Source organism: Rattus norvegicus, chromosome 7 (genome assembly GCF_021556685.1).
Source record: "Rattus norvegicus strain SHRSP/BbbUtx chromosome 7, alternate assembly SHRSP_T2T, whole genome shotgun sequence".
In the NCBI taxonomy this organism is placed as follows: domain Eukaryota; kingdom Metazoa; phylum Chordata; class Mammalia; order Rodentia; family Muridae; genus Rattus; species Rattus norvegicus.
The window spans coordinates 76,279,389-76,296,404 of record NC_141540.1 but is presented as its reverse complement, the minus strand read 5'-3'; the positions used below and the strand labels follow the sequence as shown (position 1 = coordinate 76,296,404).

The window sequence follows — 17,016 nt, the reverse complement described above, 5'->3', positions numbered from 1 at the left end:
GATCCAGCTTACAAGAGAATTCAAATCATCATACAATTTTTCTGTTCAAAAACTTTCTAATTTACTCGAAATAAAGACAAGTTTAACATGACCTAAGTAGTTTTCAAATTACACTGCTGCAAACTGCAAAGCCAAGCTGCCTCTAATAGTTTTAACTATTTCCACATTAGTTCACTCTGTCTAAACTAGCTACCTCCTTGATAATTCCTGAGTTATCTACACTTGCTAGTCCTGAAATGCTCATTCCTACATACCCACTCGGCTTTCTTCCACACATCCTTGCTTAAATGCTTCCTTTACAAGATGACCTTCTCAGTCAACAAAGTTTAAAATGCACAGTCCTCTTTTTGATGCAACACTAATACTTTACTCATTTTTCTACCCAACACTTAATAAACATACTTTACATCTCATTGACTTATAATTACAATGTAAATTCTAACAGGCTACATGGTTGACCACTAGTATATTTATGGAGACAAATAACACCTGAAACACAGCTAGCATTAATGAATATCAATTATAATAATATTAATTATAATATAATTATATTAGTGGTAAATATTAATTATATTAATAAATTATATTAACAAACATTTTATAGCAGTGGGTGGCTGTAATCCTAACACTTAAGAAGGAAAGGCAGCAGGATCAAAAGCCCAAGGTCACCCTTCAGCTATTAACTAAACAGTTTGAGCCCATTCTGAGTTACGTAAGACTCTGAGTCAAAAAAAAAAAAAAATCAAGTAAATATTTGTTGCAAAAATTAAGAACTGCTTATACATGCTAAATGAATGCTAATGGTATTAGAAAAAGCTAGGGAATAAATAACACAAAACTCATGCTGAATTAAGGAAGGGAAAGCAAAATATTATTGAAAAATATATAAGGGGTACCAAGCACTAGTAACTACACTTATTCAAAAGAATGTCCCTTTTTACTCACTGTAATGATACATGTTTCTATCATACTATATTTGAATGTATATCTTACATTCATTTTTAATAAAGGAGTAAAGTATGTTGAGTACTGTTGAAAATAGAAGAGGACTTAAATTCAAACTTGAACTATTTTAAACAAAGAGAATAAAGAGAAAAATAGAATCCTTTGAAATTAAAAGTTGGGCTAGAGAGATGGCTCAGGAGTTAAGAACATCTGCTACTCTCTCAGAGGACATGGATTAAGTTCCCAATACCAATAGACCATCATCCTAACTTTACTTCCAGTGAATCCACTGCCTAGTGACCTCAGTAGGCACCAGACAGACATAGTACACATGCACATACGCAGGCAGAACACTCATACAAATGAAGTAAAATAAATAAATCTAAAAGTAAAAACTAAGAATATATTACAAGTGTTAGCAAGGCTGTAGAGAAAAGAACTTCAGGCATCCTAATGACAAGAATGCAAATCAGTATGGCCAAATGAACACAGTACTGAGATAAAAATACAACTACCAGGCATGCTCCAGTAGCCCACCTAAGATAAATATCCAAAGGAAATGAGCTTAGCAAGCTAAAGAGAAACCTCCAGACCCATAATGATCATACCACTGTTTACTTATAACAGCCAAGATACAGAACCAGTCTAGAAGCCTATCACCAAATAGAGGACTTTGAAGTGAAACATACGCACATTAGGGTATTACTCAGTAATAAAGAATGCAATATGCAGGGAAATAGATGTGACTAGAAAACATTACATTAAAAACAGCAACATTCTACACACACACACACACACACACACACACACACACCAGTATGTATATTCAGTCATAGGTGGAAGCCAAAAGAAGTTGAATGAAAATAACAACAGTGATTATGAAAGACTGAGATGGGTGTGGCAGAGAGTTGAGTTGAAAAAAACATGCAATGGGGACAAAATTAGCTTCTGATACTTATTACATGCATGTGTGAATAATATTATTCAATCTCATTAATATTAATTATGTGTCAATAAATTTTGTTATACAGAAATCAGAATGAGACAGCTGTGAGATTCTTTTTAAAAGATTAATTTTATTTTTAATTATGTGTCTGTCTATGGTGGAGTTACATCACATGAACCCAGTGCCCCACAGAGGCCAGAAGAGAGCACAGGATCCCCTGGAGCTTGACATGAGGCTGGGAACCAAAATTAGCCCTCTGAGAGGGCAATCTGAGCCCTTCATCACCAAGAAATCTCTCTAGTCCTAGCTATGAGATTTTTGTTTTAATATGAACCTCTACATTAGAAATAATAAAGTAGGTCTATACACTAAACGAATGATTCAGAGCAGGGGAGTAGCTATGACATAGATAAGACAGAAAAGTAGAGACAACTTTAATAAGACAAAAAGAAACCAAAATTCAAAAATTCAGATAGAAAGATGATGCAGTTTTATGAAGAACTACAAGACCCTCTCTACCTTTTATCTGCTAAGCCCCCTGGTTAAAGTTACAAGGCTGCTAAAATATAAATGTTCACTAAAGTTAACAGATACTAGCAACAACAAAAAAGAAAGAGAAACCTACTTTAAAAGTAACAGTCGCCTTTGTGCAATAAAATCCTACAGAAACAATGGGATCCTTCAGTGTGTGTGCTTTCTGCTGATGCATGGTTGACGCAGGGTCAGTTCCAGGGTAGTCTTCTTCACCATCATCGTAACTCACAATTGCAGGAACGAATGACCAGGCCCAGGACACCCATCCCTGAGGCTCCTCATAGTCCTGTGGATATAACTCTTGGCCTTTGTACGGAGCAGGATACTGCATATCTAATCTAGTTTCATCCTCAGTGCCTGTCAATAAAAACAAAGTCATTTTAACTAAATAAAGAGCATTTAAATAGAAAAAAATAATTTCTTTTATAATCCAATATATTTGCTCTAAGCACTTAAAAACATCCAGAAGATTATATCTTCCCAAATAAATATATATAAAGGTTTCCACACAATGGCTGTTAGATACTGCAGGACGGGAGGCAAGAATAATGAACTCTCTAACCCCATCCTACTGCCTGGAATAAATTAAAAGTCACAGCCATAAAAGGGGAACTCAATCGACCTTAGGGATCTTCCTTAGAAGAGAAAACAGTGTAGCAGATCTAGGGAAACTTAACCTCTTTGACAGCCACACTGCTCCCATCTAACAGACTTAAAGCAAGACTAAAGTGAAACATTTCCAAGTAATGTCACTATCTGCTGAAACACAAAAATGTCTAGAACTCAGGGAGATAAAATCTACAATGTCTAGCATTCAATCAAAAACTACTAGGCAGTCAGATACAGTGGTGCACATCCATCAACCCAGTGACATTATCATTACACCAGAGACTCAGACAACTGCTGCAGCCCAACAGTTTGAATCCAGACAAGGCAGCTAGTAAGACTCCTCTCTCCAACAAATAAAAATAAATACAATTTATTAAGGTAAATAAAAAACATAAGAAGGAAAGGTAAGCAGGTCCAGAAATAATAAAAATCACAGTGTTAAAACAGGACACCAAACAGCTATATAGAGGGCATGTATTCCAAAATGCTTAAACAGGTTAAAAAGAGATCATATGATTCTCCAACTGAACTTTCAAACACAAAAATATGGTAAATAAAGCTAAAAGCAGATGAGTCATAGGAGAAAACTGCTGACTTATTCTAGGAATAGAAACTATATAAAATAAAACACAGAAAGAAAGGTAAGAAACATTAACAGATAAAGAAAGCACAAAAGAGCTCCAGCAAACAAGTTGCCTAAAATACATGTGACTGGAACTCTCTAAGGTAGAAATATGTTCAAAATGTGTCCACATACACATGCAAGCTGAGAACGCACAGGTCTAAATGCTTCGGTGAACCCCAAGTTCAAATAACAAAAAGGTTGGAACCAACAGGTGTCATTAGCAAGCTGCCCAAAACTTCCCAAGAGGTTTGCAAGTTTTTCCAAACATAAACTACATGTACACAATAAAATGGTAAATAAAACATCCTTGCTTTTCAAAAAAAAAAAAAAAACAGGAAAACTCCTAAACCAAACTCCTCCAGATACAAACAGCAGAGTTGTTTTCTTCTTTGATAAAATTGAAAAATAAAAAGTAAAAAAAAATAAGCCTAGCACTGTCTTAGGGTCCAGAAGGCAGTGATACTGCCCTCCATGGGCTGTGTACATGAGCTGTCCGTATGTGGAAGCACGCGAGCTGTAGAGAGACGCAAGGTTGACGGTAGGAGTCTTGCTCCAGTCCTCTCCACCTTACTCCTTGAGGCAGTTTCTCGCGGTTACTACGGCGCTGGCTGATAGAACTAGTCTGGTAGGCCTTACTCTGCAGATCCAACCTCCCACAGTGGTTGCCAGGGCCAGGCGACATTTATGTGGGTTCCAAGGATCCAACCTCCCATCCCTAGGCTTGCAGTGCATATTCTTTTACCACTGAATCAACTCCTTAGCTCAGAGAGTAGCAGTTATTAAAGAAAAACTTCCAGATTAGATTTTATCAAAACTTAAAACTTGTGTCCATGAACTATCTATTAAAAGTGAGAATGTTGGGCTCACAAGATGACCCGGTAGGTAAAACATTTTCCCCACAAGTCTGATCATCTCACTTCTGTCCCTGGAAAGCACATACAAGTGAAAGAAGAGACTGGACTCTACAAAAGTCTCCTCTAACCTCCACTCATGCATGCACATACATGCACATGCACGCACACACACACACACACACACACACACACACACACACACCACACATATACATCATGCACACACACATACACAATAATGCTTTAATTAAAAATGAATAAACAAGTCGCAGGCTGACAAAGAAAACTCATTAACTTGAAGCAAGGAATATATAAAAACACATTTGTAATAAAATATAAAAAGCTAGAAAATGGGCAATATTTAACATATCTTCTACAAAGATGGATAAGTTACTAAAGGCCAATACCTATGAAAACACTAGAAATATTTATTCATCAAAATTATGCAAATGAAAACCATGAACCATGACAACATAATCATCAGCCTGGTGACAAATGGAAACATGCTGGCTTCAGCAAATGCTGTCAGGATGGGCAGTGACTGGAACTGCTATACTTTTAAAGTTACTTTTAAAGTTTTAAGTGTGGAAATCAATAGTTCTAAATGAAGTTTCCGTTATACTTACCTGTAAGGTTTCCTAATGGGTCTTTACTGAGACAGGCAGGGTCTTCTGTTTCACCATCTTTAAAATTGCCTATTTCTCCATAATATAGTGCAATCCCAAGCTGCATTATACGGATGAACATAGGGAGCTGCTGATCTGTGATAGAGAGCTTCAGACTCTCTACCAAGGTATGAATCTATAATGTGGAAAACAAAAAGAATCAACAACAAGTTGCCTAAAGGATATGTCTCTTAAAGTAAGTAGATCAATGTCAAGTCCTACAATGAGAAATTATGTAAAAATTAACAATGTCTCAAGCATTTCTAATAATAAAATGAGTAATGTTTACACTAAAATTTTAGGAATTAAAAAATATTTACTGTGATAAATATGCTTTAGAACTAAGATTAAGACAAAATACTGTGGAAACAGAGCTGGTAAGATACATTCATATGAGATTTCTAGATTATTCTAGAAGAGAAATTATATATAACTTGGTAACTGAAAATACGATTATTTCCTTCTTTTACCCTTTTTTAAAATATGATCAAATCTAATAATGTTTCATGATGTCATTTTAATAAAATGTCAATCACTCTTTACAGTTTTATTAATTATAGGTATCCTAAAACCATACATTAAAACTGGCTAAGAGACTCAGATTATAAATATATAAGTATGGAAATAATTAAAGTGTTATTATCAACTACATAAAGTCAAGTAAATTTATGTTCAAGGAATTTTTCAGATAATTTTTAAAGAAATTAAAATCTGACACATAAAATTAAAAAAAAATAAGATTATTACCAAATAGGGACATAGCAATCAAAGTTCTCCTTCCTAAGAAAGAGACAACTATGGAAGACCAACACAGCTGAACTGTAATAGTTTCCTGCTGATACAAAGATATGGAGAAAAATTAGGCCAAGTCTTTTGAAAAGTTTATTGTGAATAACTAAAATCAAGTCTAAAATAAAGTCTCTTAGAAGGTTTATTGTGAATAACTGGCCTTTGAGTATCTATGAAACATGAAAAAGAAGTCATAAAAATCATTACTGGAAATCAAGGCATCACAATAACAGTACTCTCCAGGGGAGAATAATCTATGTTGGGGGATGGGGGAGACAGAAAACTGACAAATACAATCATGGGTTCCTTAAAATCAAACAATGACTAAGCCGTGAATTGCTAAGAAAATGAGTGGGAAGGGCAAATACATAAAGCTACTGCTAAATTTATAAGAAAGAAGAAGTAGGCTGGCTATCTGGAGAGCGTACTGGTTGGGTGAACTGGGTCTTGCTATGCAACCGAGCCTGGCCTTGAACTTGTAACCCTCCCTTCCACATTAGTATCCAGAGAGCCTGGGTAACAGGTATGAACGCACCACACACCTGGCCTAGCCTTTTCTTCAGTTATGTTTGTCACATTAGTTTAGACTATCCTTGGTTCCCTGCTTCTTATAGCCCCCACAGCTAATAACCACATCATGGTGGCCACCTACAGCATTATACTTTGTTACGTACAACCTTGAAGCAGGTGCATTCAGTAGAAATTGTTCTTAGCAGCACAAGCAATAAGAAAGAAAAATCTATCATTAACACATATCAAGAGTCATCTAAAAATCAATCTGTAAAGATTTGCTCACCAGCTAAATAGACAAAGAACCTGAATGGCTACATCAACAGTCAAATGCCCAGTGATTTCCCTCATAATCCTAGTAAATAAATGCCTGTTAAACTGTCATTCCTTGCCTAACAAACTGGAAAGATGTTTAAATCTTTAAGGCTAACAAGAGCATAATATGATATTTCCCTTAATAATAATAGGTATATATCCTGGTACATATCCTGACTAAACCTCTCTTTTCAATACAGATTCATAAGTCTAAAAAAATTTAAACACATTAGTAAGATATTTGCAACTACAAAATTATAGAAACATTTTCTAAGGAATTGATCATACATGACTAAAAATGTATATAGAAACTTCATTCTTTAAAAAAGTTATAGATGAGATCAGGCACATTCGCGTGGAAGAATCAATGGGGGGAACCTTAGCTGTGACTCGCTACACTGAGGATATGGAACCTGAGACACTGCCTCCTGTAGTCAGTGAGGAACCTCAGCGGAGCAATAGAGACACCAACCCATCCACAAAACTTTCAATGCCAAATCTGTCCTGTTTACAAACAATGCAAACACAGCGCGGGGGTGGGGATAAGAGACACTGAGGGAATGGCCAACCAATAACAGGTCCAACTTGAGACCCATCCCATAGACAAGCACCAATCACTATTAATGATATTCTGTTATGCTTGCAGAAAGGAGCATGTTGTCCTATGAGAGGCTTCACCCAGCAGCTGACTCAGACAGATACAAACGCCCACAGCTGAACAGTGGTTGGAGCATGGAGAGTCTTACAAAAGAACAGGAGGAAGGATTTCAGGTCCCAAAGCAGATAGCATCTACAAAGGAAGACCAAGAATCAACTAACCTGGACCCTTGAAGATCTCAAAGTCTGAACCACCAACCAAAGAACATACACAACTGGACCCAGGCCTCCCCATAAATACATAGATGTATAGCTTGACTTTCATGTGGGTCCTGAACAACTAGAATGAGGCTAGCCCCAAGGCTGTTGAGATATGTTCTACTAACTAGGCTGCTATGGGATTCCTGAGTGTGCAAATGAGTGGATCTCTGCATCTGTATCTGTTTCTTCTGCCTTTTCTTGCCTTTTCTTCTGTTTGTCCTAATCCAAAATGTTAGTTTTTGTTTTATCTTATTTCATTTTTTTATCATATCATTATCTCTTAGAAGCCTGTTTTCTAATAAGAGACAGAAAAGGCATGGAAGGGGGTGGATCTGGATGGGAGGGGAACTAAGAAGAAACTAAGAGTAGAAAGAGGGGAAACCATAATCAGAATATATTAAATGAGGGGAAAAAACTATTTCCAATAAAAGGGAAAAATAATAGTAATTCCTATTTAATGATGAGAGAAAGATTTATGGATGTGTTCTCAGAAATATATTTCATAATATTCTAACAGCAAAGTGTAGTGTCCTGTTTGAAGTTGGAACAGCCCTAAACCAGCAATCAGGCATCCAGCATTGTTCAGTGCCACCATTAACTTACACAATATCAACCTAATTACTTATCTGGACCCTGGTTTCCACATCCAGAAAATTAAAAGGTTCCTTAAGGTCTTTTCAAGCTGAAAATTCCAAGGTTCTTGGGAATCAAGTTTTCAAAGACTCAAAAAAAATGTTTTTATATTTTTTACAAGTATGCTTTATTAAAATATAGTATAAAATCTAATGTTTATGCAGGCATGTTCATAAAAAGTGATAATGTTCAGAAAATTAGTGGGTAATAAAACAAGATTTATGCTTATATACAATGTATATAGTGTCACATACATTGAAATGACATAGTACTTTGGAAAATAACAAATATGTACATGAATCAAAAGACATATCCTGGAAAAACTCCAGAAGGCTAAAATTTTATTTAGATATTGAAACAATGAGTCAAAAGGTAGTTCTTGCCCTGCAATGGTAGCTCATGGTCAGCACACAGAAACCTAGGACAATAAAACCGTCACTAACTTTGGGGCCAGTCTGATACAGTGAACTGCAGGATGGCCTGGGCTACAGAGTTAGAGCAGTTTCAATAGCAGCAGCAGAAGTTTTGAGGCAGCAGACTAAAGTATGGGTTAGGTTATCAGATCATACCCTATAAAACAGCGTAAGAACATGACTAGACGTCATATTACGTCAGGCAAATTATAAGGACCAAAACACAGACAGCTGCTACACTGAAGTTCCTGAGTAGTACTGGGTCTCGGGCCTTGTGCTGCTTTTTACTCCTCATTACTTAAATAAAGACTAGTAACAGATAACAAGACTAAAAAGGAAATTTATCGTTACAAAAAAGGTTGCCTCCAAAATATCTCTACCAGAACACATCATACAAAAAGGTGAAAAATCTAAAAACCAATACATTTAACTTTTTATAAAAACAAATAGCACATATATTAATGAAGTTCATTTTCCCTCTGATTATTTTCATTATAATTACCATGCATTATAATTACCAAGCACAAAAACCAATAAACAAAATAAAGTTATCTAGAAACAGAGATACTCACTTTAATAACAGATGGCATCTTGGAATTTAGGTTATCATATGTAAAATGCAGGCGAGTTCTGAAAGAACATTTGTATAATAAAGGATCCTGGTAAAATTCGATTTTACCACTAGCATTTCGTTTATCAAGACAAACTGTACAGTCAGAAAAATTGATAGCCTTCCTCAGTACCAGATCAGTTGCTTAAGAAAAAAACAAAAAAGAGAAAATCACTGTGAGCCAAAGGAAAATTAGAATGCATTTCTGAATGTACCAAACATATACAATGCTATTACTTATTAAAGCCTCTCCTTCAAACGAAAGCAGTGCAATGTCTGCCTGCATGGAGGGCACAGCAGGATCACAGTAAATGGCAGTTATTAATTTGTGCTAGCACTATATAGCTCTCAAGCAGAAGAAAGAGGCGAGTCATGGCTAAGAGCTCAAGACGATCAACTTCCAAATGTTCTTACAAAGGTATGTGAAGCAACGCCCTCACTTTGCTTCATTAAAAAGCAAATATGTTTTTAGTCCTACAACTCCTTTCACTGTAAAACATTTTGTATCATGGTTGAAACAACTGGAGATGTAAAAGGGAAGAAAATTTTTAAACTGTTTAATGGTTTCTTAAACTGCTATTAACCTCCTATAGTTATATATGTATTTTTGTATACATGTACTTTTCCCGCATTAGATGCCTGATGCTTATAGTACAGCTACCAAAAACGCCCCAAGAAAGACTAAGAAGTAAATGGTATTTTATCATTTATGGAAAAGTATACACTAACACTATTTTCTTCACATTTACTCACCAGAAATATCCATGAATGCACGATCCCATAATTCACCCACGGTATAGCATTCAGCAGAAGTGATGTTGACAGAAAGAACAATGTCATCCTCAACATATTTTAGTATGAGATTATTTATAACAATGTTCACATTATTTACAACTCGTCTAATCAGACTCTGCACATATCCTACAAAGTAAAGAGAGCTCAATTAGCTACAAGTCTACCAATAAGAACTCTTGAAATACTACTAAGCAATGTACATGAAAAATGACTATTATTTTAGAATATTCTGTAAAGAAAAAACTAAGGTTCCTAAATTTGGCAAGCAGACAGACAAACATGTACTTTCATTAAAAGATGCTATAAAGAAACATGAACCAATATATTAAACCAGAGACCATATTTAGTAATGCTAACACTGGATTCTACACAATGATCAGTGTTTTCTATACTATACTTTGTCTGGATTCTACCTGCTTAGTGTACAGTTGTTATGGCGCTCCATGTCTATATTCCCAGCTACTCTAGAGCTGAGCTAGGAGGAAGAAGAGTTCCAGACTTGCCAGGGCATCATAACAAGAAATGATCTCAAGAACTAATTGACAATTAACTGAAGTGCACAATGTCACTACATGCTGACTGTGCCATGCATCCAAAGGAAAGCTTCTTTTTGAAATAACTCCCACCACTGTAGTCCTCCTTCATAATAAAAATATCTAAGTTACATATCAGAACAGGAAGGCAGGAGAAATGCAGCCAACTGATGGATTTGACTGCACTCGCTAACACAGAATCCTGACACACAGTAGAGGAGAAACATGAGTGCAGTGAGAAAACAGAGACTGAAAGAAAAGAGTAAGGAACAAAGGGCTGTTCAAACAGGGTGGTGTAGGCTGATCTCCATGAGTTCAAAACTAATCTGTTCTACATGACAAGGTCTAGGCCAATCAGTGCTATATGGCAAGACACTGCCTGAAAAAAAAAAAACAAAAAAAAAACAAAAAACAAAAAACAAAAAACAAAAAACTACAGGACTGGAGAGCTGCTTCAGTGAGCAAAGTGTCTGCCACTCTGAGTCCCAGGAAGAGAGTCTGATACTGTGGCACACATCTGTAACCCAGAGATGGGGAGACATAAACACATGGATCCCTAGACCTCCACAGGCAGCCAGTCTGGCTGAACTGATGCAGACCAGTCTCAGGAGTAGACCCTGTCTCAAAGGATAAAGTGGAGAGCAAGAGAAAACAATGCTAACAATGCTAACCTCTGGCCATTATGCATACACATGCATGTACTGCATACATGCATGCACATACCTGTGTTGCACAGCAGTGAGGGAAAGAAATAAAGAATGCAGGGATAGGGATAGCAAGATGACTCAGAAGGTAAAGGAACTTGCTTCAAAAGCCTAGTGACCTGAACTTGACCCCGTGACCTACATGGTGGCAAAAAAAAAAAAAAGGCAATTCTTTAAGGAGTCTTCCACACATGACCTAAGATACCAGTGTAACACACACGCATACACAAAAGAAGTAAATGTAATGAAAATGTTGTTTTAAGTTTTTTTACAAAGTGACAAAACAAAAATAAGATGGAAAAATATTAACCTCAATTATTTATAAAATATATAAGATAGCAGTTGTTGACCTAAAAATTCAAAGACTTGTAATAATTAAAATAAACAGCAATGCACCAAAACTTTGCTAGAACAAAGAATCATACACAATAATTTTGTCACCCATGCTGTAAACCTTAAAATTACTCATACATTTTATTTCTATAAATTAGCAAACATTTCTTTAAGGAAATAAAGACATGTATGCAAGGATTTAGCTACCAACATGTTGTAAATTGCTGTCTGTTCTTCTGCTCCCTCAAGAAGGGTGCCCATACCCAGGTGAGGTCACATGAAATCTTAATCAGCAGATGAGGCTAGAGCCTGTGGCCGGCAGTGGAAGGAAAGACGGAGCTGAAAGTTCTAGAGAGTAAAGGGGGGGGGGGGGGGGTGTTAGACGATGGAGCTGACCCATGTGGTCTGGACAGGCCGCACGTAGCTAAGAATTTCCTAGACAGGAAACAGAGTAAGGTGGGCACATTTCTCCCATCTAGATGTGCAGCCTGTGTCTGTATCAGCTGAGTTTTATGTTCTTTGTGTGGGCATTTGGGGTTAGAGATGTTCTGTTATAATTCTTGTTGGTTATTACAAGTTTCTGGTATTATCATTTTATGGGGTTAAGGAGATCAAAGTGAGTGACAGCTGTCTCTGCAGGCTGGCCTCAGAAACCGGGACGTGTGAGTGGCATGACAGCAGCTCACCGTGGGAACAAGAAGGGCAAAACTACCTACACCTGTATGTCAAACTGTTTTACAAAACAGAAAATGAAAACATACTAAAGAAAAACAGATTAAACTATAGAAAAACTACTCAAATGGCTGTACTAATTTTTAAAATATAAAATAAACTAATATCCTGGAATCAAGTTATTAGTAGGCCAAGAAAAATTTCCAGGTAACAAACAAAACAAGGTGTGTGTGTGTGTGTGTGTGTGTGTGTGTGTGTGTGTGTGTGTACAGTAAAATGCAGTTCCAACTGTATGTAAGATCTTTCCTATCGAGTATAGCCATAAAACCTAGAAAAAGTACACAGAGGGAATGGCTACTTTAGCACTCTGAAGCAAGGGTAGAATAAGAATAAAAGCAGAGCTTAGAAAAGATAAAACCAAAAAAAAAAAAAAAAAAGTAACTGAAAACTAAAACCTATCAATGATTACATTCGTCTAATCATTTGCATGGTGGTCAGAGGATGGTATGAACAATATTATAGGCTGAACAAAATTTGTCAAGACTCAAGGTTTATTGGCACACAGCCACATTCATTACTTTTATTAATCATTTATGGCTTGTTTCACAATATTATCAGAAGCCTGGCAAAAACATATGGCTACACATATTTAAGTGGCCCTTCACAGAATGTGGTTGCTTACTATTATGCTATTGAAGATCAAAGATTTTAAATTATAGTTTCTGGCCCAATGAATATATAGTTTGAGCTTAACCAAACCTTAAATATTTGAGTAAAGTATGTGTGTGCACTACATTTATAGAGCAAAACATAAATTTATCTCTGAGCTTCCTAACATACAATTTAAAAGAGAAAATATTTCATATAGAAATATGTAAGTTAATTAATAGACTCTGACTGTAAACAAAACAATACGCTTCAAATCCATTAGATTCTGACCTTCATCCAGTCAGAAATACATCATCAATCACACCACAAGCACATGCATGCAGGCACGTTTCCTAAGATCTTACTTTTACTTAGCTTGAAGTTTTTCTATCTTAAGGTATTTATTTTAAAAAACAAATGCTTACTGTTACCCACTGAATGGCATTAACAATGTACTAAGTGGTCAAGACACATAATCTGAAAGACTGTTCTAGATACAGCTCCTGCTTTTTGCCTTTTAGAAAGCTATTTATCCAACAAGACAGAAAAACAAGTGCCTGTCTACTGACAGCACCACTACTTTTCTTAAACTCATTTCTGGAGAAGCTGGCAAGATGATTCCACTGTTAAGAACACTAGTTATTCTTCCAGTAGAGCCCAGCTCAAACCTTTTAACTCCAGCCCTTGGGCTCTCTTCTGACCTCTGCAGGCAGCAGGAACACAAGCAGTACACAGACAATTGTGTAGGCAAAACACCCATACGCATAAAAAATTTAAATGTAATTATATTTGAATGCATACAAATATCCCAACTTCAAAACTATAACCAAAGAGACACACTTTGCCGTAGGAAAGCTACAAATAGGAGTTTGCCTCTATCATGAAAGAAATCAAGGCAGAATAATAGGTCATCCTTTAAACAAATGGTCTCTGTTTATCCAATCTGATTCTCAAATTTTCCTTTTTCTCTCTTTAACAAAAAATTATCTGATCTGCTTCCCAGCATTTGGCCAAGAAATCCAGTTGCTTAACAACTTCCTAACTTTGCATGCAGGGTAAAAAGCACATGTTAACTCAAGCCACCCAGGTAGAACACAGCTCTGTTTTATCACACTAAAAATAGGCCAACTGTCATAATTCTAGCGGTGTAAATCCTAATGCTGGTTCTAAAGAGTTGTTAAATGTCTAGAATCCCAGTTCACAACAAGTCAGCTTTAGAAAGGTTCTATCTGGAGTTAGTAACATTCTGAGGTCTTTCTAAGAAAAACAAACTACTGAACGAACCTCAGTTAACCTAAAGCTGACAGAAAGGAAGAAAGATACAAAAGAGGACACAAGAGAGACAAGAACAAAAGACAAGTTTTATATATGATGGGTGATGCTGGAAATTTTAAGGAGACACATGGTCAAATGTGAAGAAATATTTACATATTTAATAAATTAGAATAAACTACAGTTTAATTTTTTTTCAAGGAGCTAGAGAAACTTCTGGAAATATACTAAGCAAATCTGAAAACATTTAAAACTATCTTGTGGCACTTTCTTCAGTTCAAAGGAACTAAATGCCAGATGGATTGCCACCTCTGCTAGACAGTTATATAAGTCGTCGCACTAAGTTGCCTAGAGCATCTGCTAAGGATGCTAATCTCCAGGGCAACAGTAACTCTGACCACATGAGTGTGCCGGGAGTGTCAGGTTAGACTATGCTAAGTCTAACCTCTGACACTGCCTGAATTAAACTAGCAGAGAACCTACAAACGTAAGCACAACAGCACGGGCACCAACCTCCACTACAGTGCACAAAACCAGTGACCAATACAAATTTTAAAACCAAAGGAGAAATGACTAACAGGTAACTGGGAAGGCAGCAACGCATTTGACTATAATGCTAACATAAAATAACCTTTTTCTTCATGAAATGTTTGCCAAGAAAGTGTTTGTTTGCAATTCACTACCATCTCAGGTAAATGAAGACATCAGGAAGTTTAAAAGGTGGCAGCTAAGGTTTCTTTCAGCTACAGCTACAGTATTCTATAGTTTCCCTGGGGACTTTTAAACCATCCAGTTACTCAATGGCCCAGTGTCTTCTCTCAGCTCTCAGCACAAAGCAGAGCAGAGAAACTGAGTCTCTGCTGAAGAGGCTCAGCCTAACGTGCTACAAAGAACGGACCAGGATATGACTGGAAGGCATCTGTGAGGGCTCTGGACCTGACATGTTCTGAAGCACATGTGCATATGACCTAAGCATTCTATAACAAATGACACTGAAAATATATATTCCACAGCACTTCCACATGGTCAGTAATAACAATGTACAAACTACAAGTTACCTGGTGGTAAGTCAGGGTCTGTAGGAGCGGCCTGCTGAATCCTTCGGAGTTTCGTGGATGATTTTGTGTTCTCAGCAGTACTACGGTTGGTGGAATTAGAACCACAGCTTTCATGGTCATCCTATTTTTTATTTTAAAGGAAAAAGAAACACTGATTACATTCAAGGACTAGGACATTTTGGTCAGTGTATGAATTTATGATTACTAAAAGTGAGACACTAATATTTTAGCTCTGACATCTATGTAACCAATTTTCAAATTTTGCATTTGCAAACAGCACTTAACAATAACTAACTTCAGGTCTGGGGAGCTGCTCAGCAGTTAACAGCACTTGATAAACAACATGAGGACTGCAGATCCCAGCCCACACCTAACAGGCCACACATGGTGCTGCACACACCTGGACCCCTAGCACAGAGCGAAGAGACGGAAAGATCAATAGTGCTTCATGACAGCCAACCTAGCCAAAAGCTCCAAGTTCCAGATTCAGCAAGAAACCAAAGGAATAGGGTAGACTGAGGTAGAGAATATAATGTACAACACGCACGTACACGTACACACACACACACACACACACACACACACACACACAATCTTAAAGCTTCTTTCTTTAGCTGGTACCAAAACAAATTACCTGACAATAGCCAAAGAATTCTTATATGGCTTTACAAAACTACATGACCATAAATAAAAATTAATGGAAATTAATTCATTTTTAATGATTTCTATAACCAAACACAAAATAAATGGAATTAATGTCCAGCTCTCTGGCTTATATGTTAAAATTCTAATTATTTAAAATCAAGTAGCCATCTTATTTATCTTTAATTATTATTAATGTCACAATTCTTACAATTTTTACATCTGACTTAACAATGCTTACTAAGTTGTTATTTGTATTAGATATAAAGTTTACACTGGTTTGATACGGATATTGTTGAAACTTAAGTTGCATATTTTTATTTATTTCCTTATTTATAAAATGTAAATAAGTATTAATCTTGTCTTATATCAATGCTTATATAATTGTCATATGTCTTAATTAGTGAACTTATTTCCTAAGGTAATTAGTTATAATGCCTATCCTGAAGGATTCCAAAAATCTATCAAAAACAAATATAACTAGTTCCATGCAGTATTTTTTCTTTATATTTTTTAAGTAACAGAAAGAAGAGAGTCATTCCATTTGAGAAAACATGGTAAGTTAGACCTTAAAACTCACTACACATACATACATACTAGTTAAATGTAAAAGGAAGCAGGTATAAGAAAAGGAAAATAGATAAATAAGGTGAGTATCGTCAACTCACTATTCTTTTAACCTACAATGCACAAACATGCCATGAGAAAAGTACCCACACAAAGGTTAAATGATAATACCCTGCCTGCCACTTCACTACTCAATAATTACTGTGACATTTATAATCATAATTAGGGGAAAGTTACTTTTTATTTCATTCACACAAAAAGAATTAAAACAAAAAAAAAACAATTACTAAATTGGCTGGTCTAAATGTACTGGAGCAAATAAAAAGTATGAAAAGAACATTCAAAAAGAAAAATTTAAGGGCTGGAAAGATGACTTAGCCATTAACAGCATTGGGCTGTTAGGTTAGAACCCCTGCTCATCCCCTCTGTCCTCCTTCCTCCTACCCAGCCCACACAGAAAAAACTCTGGGCTAACACATCATCATC

General features: G+C 36.2%; 1 protein-coding gene across 11 annotated transcripts in view; it reads right to left on the bottom strand.

The window, feature by feature from the left end:
* Nucleotides 1–17,016, bottom strand: part of Vps13b (vacuolar protein sorting 13 homolog B) — a 570,082-nt gene that overhangs the window by 522,406 nt on the left and 30,660 nt on the right. For 7 of the 11 annotated variants that reach the window (XM_087557391.1, XM_087557392.1, XM_087557393.1 and 4 more), the window contains 5 exons: nt 15,322–15,442; nt 10,060–10,227; nt 9,269–9,450; nt 5,140–5,314; nt 2,517–2,782 (listed from right to left, as the gene is read on the bottom strand). In XM_087557391.1, the coding sequence (XP_087413517.1) occupies nt 2,517–2,782; nt 5,140–5,314; nt 9,269–9,450; nt 10,060–10,227; nt 15,322–15,442 (912 nt within the window). Of the gene's footprint in view, nt 1–2,516; nt 2,783–5,139; nt 5,315–5,925; nt 6,011–9,268; nt 9,451–10,059; nt 10,228–15,321; nt 15,443–17,016 lie in introns of all 11 variants that reach the window. The other 4 variants (XM_087557395.1, XM_087557397.1, XM_087557399.1 and 1 more) reach the window with 1 other exon arrangement.